The 16,782-nt window shown below is 39.5% G+C and overlaps 1 protein-coding gene across 5 annotated transcripts in view; it reads left to right on the plus strand.

The window, feature by feature from the left end:
• Nucleotides 1–16,782, plus strand: part of LOC139753286 (uncharacterized) — a 44,851-nt gene that overhangs the window by 20,420 nt on the left and 7,649 nt on the right. For 3 of the 5 annotated variants that reach the window (XM_071669567.1, XM_071669564.1, XM_071669565.1), the window contains exons 2-6: nucleotides 9,264–9,427; nucleotides 10,225–10,763; nucleotides 12,891–13,135; nucleotides 14,190–14,620; nucleotides 16,604–16,726. In XM_071669567.1, the coding sequence (XP_071525668.1) occupies nucleotides 9,312–9,427; nucleotides 10,225–10,763; nucleotides 12,891–13,135; nucleotides 14,190–14,620; nucleotides 16,604–16,726 (1,454 nt within the window). In that variant the 5' untranslated portion in view covers nucleotides 9,264–9,311. Of the gene's footprint in view, nucleotides 1–875; nucleotides 1,046–9,263; nucleotides 9,428–10,224; nucleotides 10,764–12,890; nucleotides 13,136–14,189; nucleotides 14,621–16,603; nucleotides 16,727–16,782 lie in introns of those variants that run through there. The other 2 variants (XM_071669566.1, XM_071669568.1) reach the window with 2 other exon arrangements.

Genomic DNA, 16,782 nt, shown 5'->3' on the forward strand with positions numbered 1-16,782 from the left:
ATAATACTGTATTGTGTTAAACGATGTAGGTAGGGTGACTGGAATAAGTAAGATTACACTATGATACTCTCTTGTACAAGTTTCTGGATCAATATTGCGTGTATGAATAATGTTGAACGCCATGGCACAGTCCCTATTTAAAATAATGATATAGTCTACATGCCAGAAACCAAAAATATTTTGGATGTAGATGATTATTATTATGGAACATTATTATTTGTTGATACCAAAACTGGTTTTGTAAATAAACTAAATTATTTTTTCAGTAATACTTGTATGTAAAGGTACCATCTCGTGGTTTCTGAATTTTTCAGAAGTGAAAACTGTGTGTTCGATGTTAAGAGAAAGTATTCGTACTAAGCCATGAAAATTGATGGCGCCGTTATTTTTTGATAAAACTGAACTGTTGTGGAAAACGCATTTAAAGAAACAGAATGTAAATATAACGTTCACATTAGATTTAGAGTTTTAGTAGTACCCTATGTCGAACTTAAAGTGATTAATTCTGGTTAAGATAGTTTGTTAATTTAAATAAGTTACATTAAAATACCCAACATTTTTCTACTGCAAAATGCTGTGAATTTCCCTTATGCTTCTCGAAAAAGATTAAAAAATGTAGATGTATTTGTGTTGCTTACAAATCGTTTTTTCTAATCATGTTCTAAATTTAATGAGGGAGTAGCAGTATAAAGTATAATGTAGAGATGTGTGTGTGAATTGGGGGGAAATGTCTGAATAATTATGTACTAATGTGACATACAGTACTGGTTCATGCTCGATTATTCTTAGACGTTGGATGTCTATTAGATTCAGCAACATATGATGGGGGAGTGGTATCTGAAGTTAATGAAAGGTCGTATTTTACACATGAGATCCCTGAGGAAGGTCGGTCAGTGATGTCAACACCAGAACTGTCAACAAGACAACAGAATATTTTGATGTTGGCCGGTAGGATTGTGTAGTTTTTCCCATAAGATATAATGTAACAGGATTGACACGTCCTCAGCAGCTTATTTTTTGTTGGAGAGAGTGTCTTACGCAAATGGTGAGTAGGAAATTACTTCCATTTCTTTTTTTGATTAGGTGAGTACTGAAATCGAAAGTATCGTAGCGGTTTAGCGAGGGAGGCTGGGTTGGGTGAGAACCTGAATATAGATAGTGCCTAACACATTAGAATATAGTTTTTGAGTTATGTGGTAATTGGGTGTGTCATATAAGGACACCATGGAATTAGTTATTGGAAGTGGTAGGAAAACGTGTCACTGGATTCTAAACTCAATAAAGGTCGGAAGATTACCATTTCGGACATCCTCCATTACTATTGGAGATAGAAATGAAGGTCAGAACCGTTCAAAAGACATCAAAAACCATCGGAAGAACAATTTTAACTAAACCAAATCTCCCCTAACAGTCCAAACCTGACTTGAACAAATGATGCCGTAAAAGTGATTAAGACAGGCAGATTGTGGTTTGGGTCTTTTATTTTTAATTTAGATTATTGATGTAGTGACAGTAGGGAGGGTTGTAAAGTTTAGGAAAAATGTGGGGTAAAGTCGTGTAAAACGGGTGAATCACCTTTAATGATCAACAATTCCATGGAACACTTTGCCCATCTCCACACAGGGGCTGAAATTTACTTAATTATAGAGGTCTACTTACGTTCATTTTGCAGTTTAAGATAATCTTGGTTCATAAACTTTGGACCTTACATTTCCGTTTCCCAAGTGTTCCATACTTTATATCTAGAGATTGTCGCCTTGAAATTTTCATGCCTCAGTGTATGGTTGGTTAATTATTAGGTCATTTTGGTGACATCCATATCATATGAAGAGTGACTATACTTATGTTATACTACATGTCATGACTGTAGATTTATTTCTTATTTTTCAAAGTAAGCACAGCATTATTTAGATTGTTGGAAGTGATCGTTGTTTTTGTCCTAGATATTGATGTTGATACCTTGTTGTATTGATCCTTCGTAAAGAAAATTTAGGTACTTTTCCCGATTTGTGTTTGCCACAGTCCACAGTGTTTTGCTTTTAGTTCACTACCTAATGATTTTGTGCATATTTTTTTAACACGTTTGGGCTTGGGAATAATTTCTTTAATTATTTTTTAACCCTTCCACTAGAGCATTCCTGATATCCACTCTGTGTTGTATTTGAAGAATATTCTCAAAAAATGAAAAATTATCAAGTTTATTAAGATAAATTAGAACACTGGTTTCTTAAGTGATACAACTCAAACTGGTGTAACATTATTTGTGTTATATGCCCTTTATCTTGAGTTGCTCTGTAGCCAGGGGTATGGAATGAGGGGTTTCCATCACCAATATTTATAATCTTGTAAGAGCATCGTATAGAGGGTACAGATCTTGACATCTTCAGAGACTGACCAGCAAAATTGTAGAAAATAGGCTGTTTATTTGATAATCCAAGGGATCCCACTACTGTATAAACATTAATGACTGTATCTATCACTTTGTGGTAGAATTCAAGAGTTATTAGCATTTATGCTTTGGACAAAGTGAAAATGAAGTTTCTTGTATGATTTGGCTGATGTGAATGGGTTAGGTTAGTAATTCTGAGAGCAAAGTGTACATCATGTCTCTTCAGTTCTATTAAGAAGAATGAATTGTCATTGTTTCTGAAGTCGTCAGCATTAACATCAAGATGCTGATTCTGTTTGTGGAGTCATATATTTTATTTTTTTTTTTTTTTTTTTCATACTATTCGCCATTTCCCGCGATAGCGAGGTAGCGTTAAGAACAGAGGACTGGGCCTTTGAGGGAATACCCTCACCTGGCCCCCTTCTCTGTTCCTTCTTTTGGAAAAAAAAAAAAAAAAAAAAAAAAAAAAAAAAAAAAAAACGAGAGGGGAGGATTTCCAGCCCCCCGCTCCCTTCCCTTTTAGTCGCCTTCTACGACACGCAGGGAATACGTGGGAAGTATTCTTTCTCCCCTATCCCCAGGGATATATATATATATATATATATATATGTGTACAGAGCATCAGATTGGGGAAGAGCAGCATGGTTTCAGAAGTGGTAGAGGATGTGTGGATCAGGTGTTTGCTTTGAAGAATGTATGTGAGAAATACTTAGAAAAGCAAATGGATTTGTATGTAGCATTTATGGATCTGGAGAAGGCATATGATAGAGTTGATAGAGATGCTCTGTGCAAGGTATTAAGAATATATGGTGTGGGAGGAAAGTTGTTAGAAGCAGTGAAAAGTTTTTATCGAGGATGTAAGGCTTGTGTACGTGTAGGAAGAGAGGAAAGTGATTGGTTCTCAGTGAATGTAGGTTTGCGGCAGGGGTGTGTGATGTCTCCATGGTTGTTTAATTTGTTTATGGATGGGGTTGTTAGGGAGGTAAATGCAAGAGTTTTGGAAAGAGGGGCAAGTATGAAGTCTGTTGGGGATGAGAGAGCTTGGGAAGTGAGTCAGTTGTTGTTCACTGATGATACAGTGCTGGTGGCTGATTCATGTGAGAAACTGCAGAAGCTGGTGACTGAATTTGGTAAAGTGTGTGGAAGAAGAAAGTTAAGAGTGAATATGAATAAGAGCAAGGTTATTAGGTACAGTTGGGTTGAGGGTCAAGTCAATTGGGAGGTGAGTTTGAATGGAGAAAAACTGGAGGAAGTGAAGTGTTTTAGATATCTGGGAATGGATCTGGCAGCGGATGGAACCATGGAAGCGGAAGTGGATCATAGGGTGGGGGAGGGGGCGAAAATTCTGGGGGCCTTGAAGAATGTGTGGAAGTCGAGAACATTATCTCGGAAAGCAAAAATGGGTATGTTTGAAGGAATAGTGGTTCCAACAATGTTGTATGGTTGCGAGGCGTGGGCTATGGATAGTGTTGTGCGCAGGAGGATGGATGTGCTGGAAATGAGATGTTTGAGGACAATGTGTGGTGTGAGGTGGTTTGATCGAGTGAGTAACGTAAGGGTAAGAGAGATGTGTGGAAATAAAAAGAGCGTGGTTGAGAGAGCAAAAGAGGGTGTTTTGAAGTGGTTTGGGCGCATGGAGAGAATGAGTGAGGAAAGATTGACCAAGAGGATATATGTGTCGGAGGTGGAGGGAACGAGGAGAAGAGGGAGACCAAATTGGAGGAGGAAAGATGGAGTGAAAAAGATTTTGTGGGATCGGGGCCTGAACATGCAGGAGGGTGAAAGGAGGGCAAGGAATAGAGTGAATTGGAGCGATGTGGTATACCGGGGTTGACGTGCTGTCAGTGGATTGAATCAGGGCATGTGAAGTGTCTGGGGTAAACCGTGGAAAGATGTGTAGGTATGTATTTTGCGTGTGTGGACGTATGTATATACATGTGTATGGGGGGGGGTTGGGCCATTTCTTTCGTCTGTTTCCTTGCGCTACCTCGCAAACGCGGGAGACAGCGAGAAAGTATAATAAAAAAAAAAAATAAATAAATATATATATATATGAAGTCTGTTGTGGATGAAAGAGCTTGGGAAGTGAGTCAGTTGTTGTTCGCTGATGATACAGCACTGGTGGCTGATTCATGTGAGAAACTGCAGAAGCTGGTGACTGAGTTTGGTAAAGTGTGTGAAAGAAGAAAGTTAAGAGTGAATGTGAATAAGAGCAATGTTATTAGGTACAGTAGGGTTGAGGGTCAAGTCAATTGGGAGGTAAATTTGAATGGAGAAAAACTGGAGGAAGTAAAGTGTTTTAGATATCTGGCAGCGGATGGAACCATGGAAGTGGAAGTGAATCATAGGGTGGGGGAGGGGGCGAAAATCCTGGGAGCCTTGAAGAATGTGTGGAAGTCGAGAACATTATCTCGGAAAGCAAAAATGGGTATGTTTGAAGGAATAGTGGTTCCAACAATGTTGTATGGTTGCGAGGCATGGGCTATGGATAGAGTTGTGCGCAGGAGGGTGGATGTGCTGGAAATGAGATGTTTGAGGACAATGTGTGGTGTGAGGTGGTTTGATCGAGTAAGTAATGTAAGGGTAAGAGAGATGTGTGGAAATAAAAAGAGCATGGTTGAGAGAGCAGAAGAGGGTGTTTTGAAATGGTTTGGTCACATGGAGAGAATGAGTGAGGAAAGATTGACCAAGAGGATATATGTGTCGGAGGTGGAGGGAACGAGGAGAAGTGGGAGACCAAATTGGAGGTGGAAAGATGGAGTGAAAAAGATTTTGTGTGATCGGGGCCTGAACATGCAGGAGGGTGAAAGGAGGGCAAGGAATAGAGTGAATTGGATCGATGTGGTATACCGGGGTTGATGTGCTGTCAGTGGATTGAATCAGGGCATGTGAAGCGTCTGGGGTAAACCATGGAAAGTTTTGTGTTGCCTGGATGTGGAAAGGGAGCTGTGGTTTCGGGCATTATTGCATGACAGCTAGAGACTGAGTGTGAACGAATGGGGCCTTTGTTGTCTTTTCCTAGTGCTACCTCGCACACATGAGGGGGGAGGGGGATGGTATTCCATGTGTGGCGAGGTGGCGATGGGAATGAATAAAGGCTGACAGTGTGAATTGTGTGCATGGGTATATATGTATGTGTCTGTGTGCATATATATATATGTGTACATTGAGATGTATAGGTATGTATATTTGTGTGTGTGGACGTGTATGTATATACATTGTGTATGGGGGTGGGTTGGGCCATTTCTTTCGTCTGTTTCCTTGCGCTACCTCGCAAACGCGGGAGACCGACAAAGCAAAAAAAAAAATATATATATATATATATATATATATATATATATATATATATATATATATATATATATTATCCCTGGGGATAGAGGAGAAAGAATACTTCCCACGTATTCCCTGCGTGTTGTAGAAGGCGACTAAAAGGGGAGGGAGCGGGGGGCTGGAAATCCTCCCCTCTCGTTTTTTTTTTTTAATTTTCCAAAAGAAGGAACAGAGAAGGGGGCCAGGTGAGGATATTCCCTCAGAGGCCCAGTCCTCTGTTCTTAACGCTACCTTGCTAATGTAGGAAATGGCGAATAGTTTGAAAAAATATATATATATATATATATATATATATATATATATATATATATATATATATATATATATATTTATTTATTTATTTTCCTTTGTCACTGTTTCCCGCATTAGCAAGGTAGCGCAAGGAAACAGACGAAAGAATGGCCCAATCCACCCACATACACATGTATATACATACACGTCCACACACGCAAATATACATACCTATACATCTCAGTGTATACATATATATACACACACAGACATATACATATATATATATACACATGTACATAATTCATACTATCTGCCTTTATTTATTCCCATCGCCACCTCGCCACACATGGAATAACAACCCCCTCCCCCCTCATGTGTGCGAGGTAGCGCTAGGAAAAGACAACAAAGGCCCCATTCGTTTACACTCAGTCTCTAGCTGTCATGTAACAATGCACCGAAACCACAGCTCCCTCTCCACATCCAGGCCCCACAGAACTTTCCATGGTTTACCCCAGATGCTTCACATGCCCTGAGTCAATCCATTGACAGCACATCGACTCCGGTATACCACATTGTTCCAATTCACTCTATTCCTTGCACGCCTTTCACCCTCCTTCATGTTCAGGCCCTGATCACTCAAAATCTTTTTCACTCCATCTTTCCTCCTCCAATTTGGTCTCCCACTTCTCCTTGTTCCCTCCACCTCTGACACATATAACCTCTTGGTCAATCTTTCCTCACTCATTCTCTCCATGTGACCAAACCATTTCAAAACACCCTCTTCTGCTCTCTCAACCACACTCCTTTTATTTCCACACATCTCTCTTACCCTTACATTACTTACTCGATCAAACCACCTCACACCACATACTGTCCTCAAACATCTCATTTCCAGCACATCCACCCTCCTGCACACAACTCTGTCCATAGCCCATGCCTCGCAACCATACAACATTGTTGGAACCACTATTCCTTCAAACATACCCATTTTTGCTTTCCGAGATATTGTTCTCGACTTCCAAACATTCTTCAAGGCTCCCAGAATTTTCGCCCCCTCCCCTTCCCCATGATTCACTTCCGCTTCCATGGTTCCATCGACTGCCAGATCCACTCCCAGATATCTAGAACACTTTACTTCCTCCAGTTTTTCTCCATTCAAACTTACCTCCCAATTGACTTGACCCTCAACCCTACTGTACCTAATAACATTGCTCTTATTCACATTTACTCTCAACTTTCTTCTTTCACACACTTTACCAAACTCAGTCACCAGCTTCTGCAGTTTCTCACATGAATCAGCCACCAGTGCTGTATCACCAGCGACAACAACTGACTCACTTCCTAAGCTCTCTCATCCACAACAGACTGCATACTTGCCCCTCTTTCCAAAACTCTTGCATTCACCTCCCCATCCATAAACAAATTAAACAACCATGGAGACATCACACACCCCTGCCGCAAACCTACATTCACTGAGAACCAATCACTTTCCTCTCTTCCTACACGTACACATGCCTTACATCCTCGATAGAAACTTTTGACTGCCTCTAACAACTTGCCTTCCACACCATATATTCTTAATACCTTCCACAGAGCATCTCTGTCAACTCTATCATATGCCTTCTCCAGATCCATAAATGCTACATACAAATCCATTTGTTTTTCCAAGTATTTCTCACATACATTCTTCAAAGCAAACACCTGATCCACACATCCTCTACCACTTCTGAAACCACACTGTTTTCCCCAATCTGATGCTCTGTACATGCCTTCACCCTCTCAATCAATACCCTCCCATATAGTTTACCAGGAATACTCAGCAAACTTATACCTCTATAATTTGAGCACTCACTCTTATCCCCTTTGCCTTTGTACGATGGCACTATGCAAGCATTCCGCCAATCCTCAGGCACCTCACCATGAATCATACATACATTAAATAACCTAACCAACCAGTCAACAATACAATCACCCCCTTTTTTAATAAATTACACTGCAATACCATCCAAACCTGCTGCATTGCCGGCTTTCATCTTTGCAAAGCTCTTATTACCTCTCCACTGGATCTGTCAGCGGATGGAACCATGGAAGCGGAAGTGGATCATAGGGTGGGGGAGGGGGCGAAAATTTTGGGAGCCTTGAAAAATGTGTGGAAGTCGAGAACATTATCTCGGAAAGCAAAAATGGGTATGTTTGAAGGAATAGTGGTTCCAACAATGTTGTATGGTTGCGAGGCGTGGGCTATGGATAGAGTTGTGCGCAGGAGGATGGATGTGCTGGAAATGAGATGTTTGAGGACAATGTGTGGTGTGAGGTGGTTTGATCGAGTAAGTAACGTAAGGGTAAGAGAGATGTGTGGAAATAAAAAGAGCGTGGTTGAGAGAGCAGAAGAGGGTGTTTTGAAATGGTTTGGGCACATGGAGAGAATGAGTGAGGAAAGATTGACCAAGAGGATATATGTGTCGGAGGTGGAGGGAACGAGGAGAAGAGGGAGACCAAATTGGAGGTGGAAAGATGGAGTGAAAAAGATTTTGTGTGATCGGGGCCTGAACATGCAGGAGGGTGAAAGGAGGGCAAGGAATAGAGTGAATTGGAGCGATGTGGTATACAGGGGTTGACGTGCTGTCAGAGGATTGAATCAAGGCATGTGAAGCGTCTGGGGTAAACCATGGAAAGCTGTGTAGGTATGTATATTTGCGTGTGTGGACGGGTGTATGTACATGTGTATGGGGGGGGGGGTTGGGCCATTTCTTTCGTCTGTTTCCTTGCGCTACCTCGCAAACGCGGGAGACAGCGACAAAGTATAAAAAAAAATATATATATATATATATATATATATATATATATATATATATATATATATATATATATATATATGAATAATGGGGTTCTCCAGATGTATTATATTGCTTGTTCCCATATGATTTATGTGTCAAGAATTTTCTTCTAGTTCTTTCAGGATTATTGTTTTCAGTTACATTAAATTAAACCCTTATTATAGTACCGTAACTGTATCTTTGGGGACAGGAGTTTTAGCTAGTTCATCAGTCATGGCTCATTCTAAGCCCAGTATTTGAAGCAATGATAAGCATACCAGTAAGTACTCCATTATGGGTAATTTTGTAAAGTTTGTTGATTTTATGTTTTAAATGTAAACTTAAATTGATAATCACTTCATGCTTGATATTAATATTATAGTGGAACTGCAGAAGTAATGTAGGTCTAAGATGATTTTATAGGTATTGAAGTAATGGCTTCAACATTTCTTTTTTTTTTGCAATATCCAGTATGATCTGAATCTTTGCAGGCATGGTGGCTGTATGTAGGGGTGGTTTGGGCAGCTTATGACGAATACATGACGTGTGGTAGTGGGAGCGAGCGCTATGGTAGGCATTTCCACCACTTCCCTGAACTGCCATGTGATATAACTAAGAACAGCTGGTGTGAGAGTGCTGGTAATCAGTATCCTTGGTAAGATTTTTTTTCTGCATAGTATACTACCTATATTTTTTTAGGATAAGGATATTTTTTATTTATTTGGTACAGTCTAAAGTCACTCTCACAATTTCCATGTACTATATTAATGTGCTTTTATCATTTTCCCAGCAGAAGTTTGGTAGTGTTTCCTGTTTTTTGTTAGTAATATTTTTTGTATTCGTACATTTCATGGATGAATATGCTACAGATTTAGGAAGTCATTCTACTATGTATCAGCAAAAAGAAGCTATGTTTGATGTAGATTAATATTCTTTCAGTACGTCAGGTGTACAAGTGTCCATGTATTCACTTTGCCTGTTGTGAGTGTAGACTTAAGTTAGGGGTATTTTTGGGGAATTTAGACGTCAGCAGTAAGGGTTGCATTAAGTTATAACATTTTGATGCTTGGCTGTTTTTGAGGAGGCAAACAAAATAATAATCTTTCCCTATGTAATAAATCAGGAGGCATGGTCATTTAAAAGTCTCTGAATTTTGTTGTCAACTACTACAGTATGCATGTAAAAGAATTTGTTGTCTGGCTTAGTATCTTGCAAATGCTAGACATCAATCATATTACAAGGAAAATTAATGATGGCCTTGAATTATTTGGTGTAGAATGACCGAAAGTAGCATCGTGTACCTCATAATTGATTAATTATGGAATATAACAACTGTATTTTCTTTGAAGTTAAGTATTTTTGTTTAGATCAAGAACAGAGAATATTATGTCATGCTTTACACTTTATAACTGAAAATTATGTTTGGTAATACAAATATTTTTTTCCCAACAGGGGTGCTGTTCGCCGTTTTATTTATGAAAATCAGGGTCTAATGAAGCGAATGTATGGCACCCAGCGCCACTACAATGTATTGCGGACAGAGTTACTCAATAACTTATATGATGAAATGTATGATGAGATGCCTAAGCGACAACATCAGTACCGGAATCCATCATTAGGCAGCGCGCGATCACCCAGGTACCAGAACCCCTCACGCTCAAACACCTTGAATTCTCATAGCTCAAAACTTGCCTCCAAGCAAAGAGATCGACTTAATTCCCGTGCCATAAAGGTGACCATGGAGCCGGATTACACTTCTAATCAGCGACAAACACACACTACAGCCAAACCAAAATCCCAGTCAAAAGCAACAAATATACAAGATGAAACTCCCACCACCAGTAGAACTACAAAGGTGAGGGATTCTGCACCATTGGTGTCCACCGATACAACCAAGAGCACCAGGACAACATCAAGGCATTCTACTGTCACTAGGGGTACCACCACCAACAACCCTCTAAGTACTACTGAGGATGTTCCAGCCACAGCAAGTAAGACTGCATCACATAGTACTTATGCTGAACAGCATTTTTTTATTTCACAATGGTTAATTACTTTGTCTTATTAACTCATTTTACAGAAGTAACCTTTTATCTTTGTTCTTTCTCATCAGTTTTTTAATTTGCCCCTATATCTACCTTTCACATACCTTTCAGATATATTTTCTTTAGTAGCTCTCATTCTTTGCTGTAATCTGCATGTTGGTATTGTCTTGTTGCTGAGTCTCACCTGATGAACTATTCCAATCTTATTCCCATTAATTCCTCAGAAATGCTTGTTTATTCTTTTCTGTTAGTCCCATAGAATTTTTAAATGGATCTTTATAGCTCTTAGTGCAGGGGTTCCAAACCTATGTATATGGAAGGGCTGTTATGATATTAGTGGCTGTGGAAACCAAAGCAAATAGTCCTTTAGTTAACTTACGTTGTTTATGCAGTTGTAAGTGTGCAAGAAAATTAAGAAAAAAATTTGTATCATGACTCTAATGCATATACTTAAAAAGAAGAGGACATAGAAAACAGTGGCAAATATAGTAATGTGAGACTTTATGCTGCATTACTCCCACCAATGTGTAACCAAGGGTTACAGACTGAGGTGGTAAAATGTAACTCATCAGCTTTGAACCCTTCTTTAACTTTATGTTCATCATGAAAGAGAACAAAGATTGGTCAGGCCATAGTAAGGAATAGACTGCAGTACAGTGTATCTCAGCAGAATTAAGAATGCTGAATTACATGGAAAGGCAAGAAGCCATGAATTTGCTAACCTCGGAATTGAAAAAAGTGAGGTAACTTGATGACAGCTTTTGAGTTTTTAAACCAGACTGATAACACACAGTAAATAGTTCTTTAAAAGATGTAGGGATAGGACATGACATGCAATTAAGCAAGAAACTTATTAGAAAAATATTGAAAACAGTACTTTTATAGTATAAGAATAAATGAAATGATGAAATGACTAAAGACATGGTTGATGCAGACAGCTTACATAAATTTAAGAGGTATGATAATAGGGAATATTCAAGAGATGGGGCCCCATAAGTGTAAAACTCCCTCCTGTAAAGGACAAATAGGTTAATACAAACACATATGTGCATGCACAACTTTTTGTGATACAGTGAACTGTTCTTATGGACTAATTGGGGAAAGAGTGGTCTTTTAGAAGCCAAATTCTTTTACTTCCTAAATGATCATTGATATATGGAATTCTGCCGTATAATTTAGAAACCGCTGGTGCTCAGGGAAAATCAGACTACTCTAAGTCAAGAGGAAATAGCTCCTAGTGTCACCTGCATTATCTCCTGGTCAGAAGTGGAGCATGTATGAGACAAGCTTCTTTCCCCACGCTCATGATGCTCATTCCTTTTCAGCTTTTCATCATCCCATGGGTGTTACCTGGACCTTGTAGCAAGTACAACACATGGCATTCTTATCTCCCATGATATAAGACAAAAGTATGGGTGTTTGTACCATAAAAATGCTGCTGTTGCATGAGAAAATGGGCACAGAGTTTTTTCATCTGTTGACCAAATGGTTGCTTATCATAGACTGGTGGGCAATGACCAAGCTAGGTCTTGTTTCTCCTTTAAATTTCTACTACTTGAATTATCTTTTTTGGTGTAAAGGTACAAAAGGTGATATTGCATCATTATTATAAATCAGTTTAAAACTGCAAGTGTGTGTGCAAAGAGGACTGTACCATATGTTAGTAATACAAAGAAAAAATGTACTAAGGAAATGAACAATAGGCTGTCACATGTTCTCCCGATACCATCTGGACTGGTGTCATAAATTAATGGACTATTCTATTACATCCCAAACTTGATGTGATAGGTACTTAATTTACTGGACTAAATTTGCAGTGTAATGGACTTTCATGGAAATTTCTGTTAGATTCCAAAACTTAGTCTGATAGGGGTCTAGGAGGTCTGTTGGAAGCTGATTATTGCAGTCTGTTAGAATGGTTGTTTACTGTACTTTTACATTTCTAAGTGAGATCAAAAACTGTCTCATCTTTTTGAAGTAGATTTAATTTTCTCAAATATATGCTGGATTAATACTTGGAATCTGATTATAAGACCATTTCTGTAAGTCATCTTTGTTATTTACTATTTACAGATGACCAGCAGGTTGAACTTGATAAAGCAGCATCACTTACAAGGGAATACTTCTCAGTAATTGAGGAAGGGACTGAGCCCACACTCATTCCTCTTGAACACCAGGAAGGTGCTGATCCTATGGACATGGATACATGGACAACACTTTCAGATTTCTCCACAGACGCCACTAGTTCTCTCTACACCACTAGCCTTGGGCACTCTTCCGAGACTGAGAGTAGTTATATTTCCATAACAGAGTCTGAGGTAAATGGAGGATTGATTTTATTTCTAAAAAGTGCAATGTGCTTTTATCTTTGTAAAGTGATTCTTCTTCGTCTTAAACAAGGTGTCCCATTGGAAACCTCATGTAAAGTATTGGTACCCTCACAATCTTTGGCTCCTACTTTTTGCCATAAACTCATGGAAACTTATTTTCCTCAAGGATGATTCCTTAGAATGACCATCAGCCATATGGGTTCCTTTCATACCCATTCCCAGACAACTCATAATGTATCAGTATTTTATATATTTTGTAAACAATCATATGTCTTTAATAGCTGAAATTTTTTTCTTCACTTCTGAAGATAATATTTAATACTTCTTTACTTGTATTTGTTTTATTAACATACATATGTAGGTAGACATTGCTAAGCAGCCAACGACAAGGAAAGTACATCACCAGTATTACTTGCTTGGGCATCAAGAGGGTTAGTGACAGTTACGTAGTGAGCCAGCACTTTAGTGGTTGTGAAGTTGCATTCCTCAGACCCGGGTAGCTGTCTTTTTTTTCTGCTTTGTCTACATTTGGACTATTGGCAGCTGTCCACAAACATGTAATCACTCCTTGTCATGCATAACACTTGACAACACCTAAATCACACAGCTCATTCTTCATAATTAGATTTTCCTGTGGTGAGCATTATGCTCTAGCCCTGCCTTTTGTCAGAATGTTAGGAGCTATAGATAGAAGCATTAGGTACAAACATTTAGGCAGGAGCATAAGGTAGAAACATTCAATAGAAGTTGAAAGTAGGAACATTAGGCAAGAGTATTAGGTAGTTGTAGTCAGTAGGAACATTAGGTGAGAGCCTCTGCAAACACTGTGCCAGAGTTGCCCCTCGCCAGTGACCTGTTATGGGTGAGGCACTGAAGGCTAAGGAGTGGCAGAGGAATTCACCAGTTATGGAGACTGATATCTTGGCCACCCACTTAAGGTAGCTCTAGGTGGGATAAATATAGATAGTGCTTGTGTGTGATAAGAAATGATTTATTGTATGGTATGGCTCTGTATCATAATGTATGTTCTTCCTTTTTACAGACATCTACCCCAGCATCCCTTACCACCCATTCACAGTTGTTTCGTGATGACCTTGAGGATGAAGATGGCTTCTTCAGCGAGGGTTTCATATCTACCCCACTGGATGAGGATGATTTGACTACACTTACCCTTGGTGATAGAGTTGACCAAGGGGTGAAGATCCATGGTGATGGGGTTGATCATTATACAAAAGATGAAATTGACCTTGGGATTGAAGAAGCACTGAGTGAAGATGAAAATGTTGGAGGGTTTGCTGAGGAGAACAAAGAGATATCAGATACTGAGGATGGAACTGTAGAGAGTGAAGATTTAGGAGTTGAATTACGTGAGCAGGTTGCTTATGACTTAAAACTTGAAGAAACTGTGAGGGAGGAGGTCAAAACTGAATCAACAGGAGAACCTATTAAAGTTAAAAGACCACTTCGTGGAATGTAAGTAACAGTTGATAGAAATGTATTAAGAGTGATAACAGGTAGTGGATGGAATTGCAGTTGAGCTCTCTTATGGAAGGAGGTGATTGAGTTATTAATTTTTTTCAGGCAGTTTTGTCTTATTATGGCCTAATGTGAGATGCCAGAGATCTGGTAGAATGCATCCATAGTGCACTTATATTCAGGCAAGGGGGTTATTAATGAATGTCGTGAATTACAGTGTTGAGTGTTGGGAAACAAGTCATTCAGAGGGTGACTTCATGCATGGAGCAAGCACCTGAATGTGGAGGAATATGGTTTTAGGAAAGACAGAGGATGTGTGGTTTAGGTGTTGCTTTGAAAAATGTGAGAAATACTTAATTAGAGTGACTTTTATTAGGCATTAATGGATCTGGCTAAAACTATTGATAGGGTTGACAGAGATACATTATGAAAGGTGCTACAAATGTATTAGATTTTAGATTGAACTTATAGCTGGAATTGCAAAGACCTGTATCCTTTCATTCATGGATTGTTCTGCCCTTGCCTTGGTTTAAATGCCATGTCACATTTTTTTTTACAAGGTCTTAGTTGGTAGGCAGTCACCAACCAGGGATAAATATTACCGGTACTACTCACTTAGATATCAGAAGGATTAGTGAAGGCTGTATAGTGAGCCAGCACTTCAATGGTTGCCAAGTTGCACTCCTCTGACCCAGTTAGCTCTCTTTCTGCCACATATAACGTGACAACACTTAACTTACACAGCTCGTTCTTCTTAACTCTAGACTTTCTTGGGGAGAGTATTGTGCTTGGCCTACCTTTAGGCAAAGTGGTCATAGTAGTAGTTGGTATGAACTTTATACTGAAGCATTAGGTAGAAGTAGTAGGGAGGAACATTTAGGCGCAAGCATTAGGTAGAAGTAGTAGGGAGGAACATTTAGGCGCAAGCATTAGGTAGACGTAGTAGGTTGGAGCCTCTGGAAAGAGCACTAGGGTTAGTAGGTTGAGCCTCTGGAAACAGCACTAGGGTTGCCATCTTCCAGTGGCCTGTTAAGGGTGAGGCACTGGAGTTCACCAATTATGGAGAGACTTTTGCCATGGCCTCCCCCTTAAAGGAGTTCCTACAGGGAATGGGCCTCAGAGATACAGATAGATAGTCATTTATTTATTTATTTTGCTTTGTTGCTGTCTCCCGCGTTTGCAAGGTAGCGCAAGGAAACAGACGAAAGAAATGGCCCTATGATTCACTTCCGCTTCCATGGTTCCATCCGCTGCCAGATCCACTCCCAGATATCTAAAACACTTTACTTCCTCCATTCAAACTTGACTCCCAATTGACTTGACCCTCAACCCTACTGTACCTAATAACCTTGCTCTTATTCACATTTACTCTTAACTTTCTTCTTTCACACACTTTACCAAACTCAGTCACCAGCTTCTGCAGTTTCTCACATGAATCGGCCCCCTGCGCTGTATCATCAGCGAACAACAACTGACTCACTTCCCAAGCTCTCTCATCCGCAACAGACTTCATACTTGCCCCTTTCCAAAACTCTTGCATTCACCTCCCTAACAACCCCATCCATAAACAAATTAAACAACCATGGAGACATCACACACCCCTGCCGCAAACCTACATTCACTGAGAACCAATCACTTTCCTCTCTTCCTACACGTACACAAGCCTTACATCCTCGATAAAAACTTTTCACTGCTTCTAACAACTTGCCTCCCACACCATATATTCTTAGTACCTTCCACAGAGCATCTCTATCAAGTCTATAATATGCCTTCTCCAGATCCATAAATGCTACATACAAATCCATTTGCTTTTCTAAGTATTTCTCACATACATTCTTCAAAGCAAACACCTGACCCACACATCCTCTGCCAATTCTGAAACCACACTGCTCTTCCCCAATCTGATGCTCTGTACATGCCTTCACCCTTGAGATAGTCATGTTCTTTAATATTTTCTCATGAAATTATTTTATTCCACAGAAATGCTTGTCCGGTGAAGGAGGAGTTTGTAGCGCCATACTGGGCCAACAATACCCGTGGAGAGACTCTTGCACTCCTCAATCTGTACCCTTTTGAGCAATATGTCCAGTGGGAACGTTGCAAGTGTGTAACCATTGAGTTTCCTCTTATTCTGTTATAATAGAACCTAAAAGATGAAT

Source organism: Panulirus ornatus, chromosome 14 (genome assembly GCF_036320965.1).
Source record: "Panulirus ornatus isolate Po-2019 chromosome 14, ASM3632096v1, whole genome shotgun sequence".
Classification (NCBI taxonomy): Eukaryota; Metazoa; Arthropoda; class Malacostraca; order Decapoda; family Palinuridae; genus Panulirus; species Panulirus ornatus.